We start from the raw sequence: 5742 nt of genomic DNA on the forward strand, positions 1-5742 counted from the left end.
TTCTCCTTTCTTCCTCTCACTATTCCTTCCACTCTGCTAGTGAAGTTGTGAGCACAAAGGATTAAAAGCAATGTCCTGCACCCCTGCAAATCCCATCCAGCCTGGCCTGTGGAGGATCTTGCTGCTCCTTCAGCTCCCCTCTGTTAGCATACCTGCAGCCCCCAGAGCAGTCCCAGACAGTATCTCCAGGGCAGAGCGAGGAGGTGGCATGTGGACCCATGCAACCTGAAAGGGAGAGGGCTGCCTTTCACTGGGTCACTGAGAGCAGCCACAGCAAACACAGAGAGCTCTTACCGCATCCAGGATCTCAAACTTCTTCTTGGCCTGCAGCACGTTGATCTGTGAAGGAAGCAAGACAACAACCTCAGCACCAGCAGCAGGAGACAGCCTGGCGTGGAGAGCTAAGCTTGAACAACTTGCTGCAACACCCCTAGCAGCAACCACAGACTATTCATGGACAACTCCAGAGGGCTAAGTTTCTGAAAGAACAATTCTGTTGAGTTCCAGGCAGAATGAAAAGGGAACAGCATTTTCAACCCTGGACCACTACAGATTAAGGTCACTGCTAGATGTATGTCAGGAACAACCAGCTTGGTGTCTCATGAAGGAGGTGTTGAATCTCTCAGGTCATTGCTTTGATTTCTCCCAACAGGTACCATATTACACATATAAACCAATAAAATAACTCTCCTCATGATAACCTTAATTGAACCCCAAAGGATGCCTGGAAATTTCCAATGGACTCATCCAGTAACCTGTTGAACCCAGAGGTAAGACCCTACCTGTCCTCTCTTATCCCTCAACTTGATTCCCTACAGTAGATTATTTAACCTGTGATGCTTTTAGCCTGATCATTTGCCTGTGATGTCTTGTTCTGTGCTGGGAACCCCAAACAGAGCTGGAGGCACCAACACCAACCTGCAACACGTAGTCCAGGGCCAGATGTCTGAAACACTTCCTGGTGATGGTCAAGGTGCCTGTTGCCTCCTCCACTTCATGGGGCTTGTGCCTAGGTGCCTGAGCATTCTTCACCAGAGAGATCTCCATGTCCTCTCTCACCTTGTCAAACTGTTTCTTGGTCTCCTTGAACTTCCTAACATCACTGGAAGCCAAAGAAGAAGAAGAGATGGTGAGAAGCATCCTTACAGAGCAGCTAAACCAGGCTGACCTCTCCTGTGTGACCACATGAATCAACCAGGCAAAGAACATCAAGGCTTGGGGCCAGGGAGGACAGGGCAGAGGGGAAACATTTCCCTCCCATGTATGAATCCCCATGCAGGGCACAGTTCCCATTGTTCCTTTGTTCCCACCATCAGCCAGCAAGTTGCAGGTTGCTCCTAAAAATGCTTCCAAGCTTGGAATTCATTTCCCACCAAGGGCAGGAGCAAAGCAAATGTCAGAGCTCCAGGGCCTGCAAGTGCAGAGGTTGAGCAGAACATGTGCAATAAAAGAGTAAGTTGGAAAGATGCTGAAAGGATGAGAGGCCCAAAATGAAGATGAAATTCTCCCTCCTGACTGCCAGCACTAAGAAGATTAAATCTGAGCTCATCAGAGAAATGATTATAGATATAGTGAGGGTAGGGGGAGTGCTGGGCAAGAAGATGGGGCTGAGGACTAGGGGGGTCAGTTAAAGACTCTCTTTCTCCATCAGCCCACACAGCTGCTGAGGGATGCAGTCAACTGCCAGTTCCCATGGCAACCAGCTCCTGCTTAGCTCAAGACCTCAGTTGCCTCTCTGACCTATATTTGGCTGCTGTGGGATCCTGTGCTGCACTAGGGACCTGCCCTGGGGAAAAGAGGCACTCAGGAAACATAGGAATGCAGCAGTGGCAGGGACAGCCTTGAGCACAGGGACACACTGTCCCCATCCAACTGACTTGCTGGGCCCAGTTCTCCTGCACCTCAGGTCTGCCACGTGCCAGTTAACATCCTTACTATGCAATATTCTGCTTTCTTTAGGGCATTGCTAACTTGATTTCCATTAGCAAATAGCTCTGAACTGCTGGTCAAGCTCCTAGCTGAAGGCACAGTGATGGTGAGCTGCTCCCTGCACACAAAGAAGGATGAAGACACCTGGTTGACAACAGAGCAACCAAATGACAGTGTCCAAAATCACACACACCAGATCCTTTCCTCTGCCCTTCAAGCTCCTCCTGCTCCAAGCAGTTGTGCAGAGGTTGTGGTTTTCTTTCCAGTGCACACAGGACATGTGCAATGGAAGCTCAAGAAGCTGAAGATGAAACAAATACTCACTCCTTGACAAAGTTGTGTAGCTGCTGCCGGACTGACCTCTGTGCCTGGTCAAACAGGATCTGAAGGAAAGGAGAGGGGGAAAAATGTCAGATATTTTGCAACATGGAAACTTTGAGGAGTCAGAAAATCTCTAAACACTCTCTAGAAGCCTCAGCATTACTCCAGGGCTTAGTGATGTCCATTCCTTGCTGCCCGTCACGATGGACAACAACTTTTTTCCATAGCTGCAGCACTCACACATGCAGAATTCCCATGCCACCAACACACTTCCATAAGGAGAGTGTTTGTAGGAGCAGTTGCCTTCAAATCCCTGTTTTGAACAGTCAATCCCGAGTCAGGAATTCCTCATTTTGCCAGAGGATGGCACTGGTAGCTCAACACTACACCCAGGGAAGGAGCCAGAGCAACCACTGATGGTACATCCCACCCAACCACTCGGTCAGCTCAGGTGAGAGGTCCAAGTATATGTATGAAAAGAGACTGAGTTCTTCCAAATCTTCTAAATTTTACCCTCCTTTACAAAATGAAAGGTCCCAAATCCATTACTCCATACCTTCTGCCCATCTCAGAGGGTGTACTCTGATTCTTCCCTTCTTCAGTAAGACAGGGAGAAGATAGGAGAAAAAAGCTCATGGGTTGAGGTAAGCACAGGGAGATCAACATCACAGGCAAAACAGACTCGATTTGGTTCATGGATTGAGGTAAGCACAGGGAGATCACCATCACAGGCAAAACAGACTCGATTTGGGGAGATGTTGATTAAATTCATTGGCAAACAGACAGTGAACTACAAAAGCAAAACCAAACCCCCAATCAGCATTCCCAGCCTGAGCAGAACTCTGTCCTCATACCAAGATCTTGGCAGGCACCACAGAGATCCACCATGGGACACACTCTGAGGTGGTCACAAGTTTTAACCTTGTGATAATAATCTACTAGCAAACCCACTCTGGTTCATTCCTGAGCCTTCTTTCCAGTGCCAGCAGACTCAGACAGAGATATCCTCCCTACCTAACATGCCCTGCTAGAAGATAAGCCATGCTCTTGACACTGCACAGGAGCTCCAAAGAGGATACAAAGGTCTCTGTGGAGATGCAGCAGCACTGCCTGCAGAGCCTCCAACACATCCATGATGTGCATTGCTCAGCCAAGGCCGAAGCAAGAAACATGCCAGGACTGGCTGAGTATAAACAGCCTCTAAATATGAACAGATGCAAAGCAAGGGGAGAAGAAAGAGAACCCCAAGACCACCCAGATTTGTGTTTTTACCCATGTAAATTATTTACTGCTCTTGGCATCCATCACTTTCTCCAACAGCACTGCAAGAGGAATTGGCCTGGCCTGCAACTCGTCCCATGGAGCTGCTTCCCCAAGTGATTTTGGGCACTGCTAGTGCTTCCCTCCACTCCTGAGAGCATGTAGGGATGGGCAAGCAGCAAGGAACCATCTGGTTCCCACCTGCACCTACATCTGGGAAGCTTCCAGCATTGCTTTCCACCAGGATGGCACATTTGCATCTGATCAGGGACAGGAAGGGACACTGTTGTACTTAGGACTGCAAACAAGTGAGCTGAGATATTCCAGGGAAGAATGAGTTCCAGGGGACATAAAAGTCAAAGCAAAGAGCTAAGGAAGAGGAATTCCTCAGCTTGATAAAGTCTCATAAAACTGCTCCTTCCTGAAGTCTTTTGTTGAGAGGGAATTGAGTTTGTGGTGATCACATTAGCAAGTTCCTACATAGCATACATTCCTATGCTATGGTACAGGGACATTCCTATGGGGATTTTTCATTTCAATATATCTGTATCAGGGCAGGAAAACTGCACAAACAAGGAAGAGAGACCATATTAATATATTTATCCATCTTCTGCTCTGCCAGTACTCCTCTCCTCAGTTCCTGTGATCCACAGGCTGAGCCCCACACCCCTGTGATGGGATTCATCCAGTCCAAGGCTGGAGCAGGAACTGCCAAAGGTTTTTTTGAGGGAATAGCAGGTAATGAACATGCCTTTCCTGCCAGCAGCATCTCTGCTGAGAAGCATCCTATGATACCTGCACTACTTTGACTGCTTCATCAGTCATTTGGCCAGGCAAGGTCACCACAGGAACACATTCCAGAGTATCTTCCATTCAACTCTCACCACAAAATAGAGTTTTAAAGAGCTAGAGTTTCAACTATAAAAATCAAGCCTTGGCTTTTGCTCCTTTCCCAGACATACTTGGAACAACTCATTTGGTTTAAGATTTTCCAGACCAAATATCACCCCACCCTCTCTCCTCACGTCCACCAAGACATGAGAGGTCCAGCCCATGACTCACACACATCTGTGCCTGAGGAGGGTCAGTGTGGAAGGAGGGAATTAACATCACTCTCACCCAACAGCAGCAAACTAGATCCTACATTCCCCTTTCCCACCATGGGAACAGCAACAGCATAAATCCAAACCTGTGTTTGCAGGGGGATTAGGAATTTCAGGCACTCAAGAAATGAAAGCAAGTCCAGCATGGGCTCCAGGATGTTATTCCTGGAACTGCAAGCCTATAATCAAGCTAGAAGACATCAGAGATCCAAAGGGATGCCATTCCTCCTGCTCCCTGCAGGGAGGAGAGGAGGTCCCAGCAGCTCTTCTCCTGCCACAACTGGTCCCAGTTGAGCACAGGGAGGGTGTGGAGCTTCCTCTGCAGCTGCCTGACACATGGATGGAGGAGGTTCTCCCCTTGCCACAGCATCCATGAGTCACATCCCAGTGGTGATCTCCCTCATGGACAGTCTGGAGACCTCATTCCCACCAACAGTCTGGGGATTGGTTTATGCTGCATTTACATGAGGGTTGGCTGGCTGGTGGCTTGGCAATGGGAGCCTGGTCCTCTTGGCTGGAAAACCAGCCCCAGATCACCCATATCAGGGTGTCAGCACAATGTAAGTCTAACCTCTGACCTAAGGTGAAGGTGAATCTCCCTCACAAAAAGCTCAAGAACTGCAGTTTGTGCTTAGGTCAAAGGAGACCTTATTACCTATTACTGAAGCTGATTCTCTTCCCTATTTAGAACACAGACATCTAAGAAATTCTACAAACTGACACCAACCAAGTCTTTCTGAATCCCAGACTTCAGCACTGAGCTGGTGGTAACTGCAGACTGGTATCAAACTTCTAGGGCAGCAGCTCCCTGAGGTCTTTTAGCCCAGGTGATGTCATTGCACCAGGGCACAGAGGCCAAGGCAGTGAAGCCAAGAGATGCCAGAAAGCATCTCCCCTGTCAGCTGGCAGTTCTGCATCCACAAATGCCACCTCTCACTTGGGGCACCTGGCCCCTTCCCAAGTGCTGTCAGGAAATGCAGGTGGTCCTCCCAACCCTGTGGAGAAGAGGCAGCTTGGAAGCACTTTCCCTTCCTTCTCCTGAACTCCAGCACCACTCTCTGCCCGTGACATCTGCCATCTGCCTCCCTGACTCATCACAGCTTGGGTGGCTTTTCTTCTTGTCAGCAGG

At 48.8% G+C, this 5742-nt stretch overlaps 1 protein-coding gene across 1 annotated transcript in view; it reads right to left on the reverse strand.

Moving 5' to 3' along the window:
• Positions 1 to 5742, reverse strand: part of ACAP3 (ArfGAP with coiled-coil, ankyrin repeat and PH domains 3) — a 35795-nt gene that overhangs the window by 21405 nt on the left and 8648 nt on the right. Inside the window, exons 4-6 of the mRNA XM_009074834.1 lie at positions 2254 to 2312; positions 919 to 1102; positions 295 to 339 (exon numbers count right to left, since the gene is read on the reverse strand). Of these exons, the coding sequence (XP_009073082.1) occupies positions 295 to 339; positions 919 to 1102; positions 2254 to 2312 (288 nt within the window). The remainder of the gene's footprint in view (positions 1 to 294; positions 340 to 918; positions 1103 to 2253; positions 2313 to 5742) is intronic.

The sequence above is a fragment of the Acanthisitta chloris genome, unplaced genomic scaffold (genome assembly GCF_000695815.1).
Source record: "Acanthisitta chloris isolate BGI_N310 unplaced genomic scaffold, ASM69581v1 scaffold6300, whole genome shotgun sequence".
Classification (NCBI taxonomy): Eukaryota; Metazoa; Chordata; class Aves; order Passeriformes; family Acanthisittidae; genus Acanthisitta; species Acanthisitta chloris.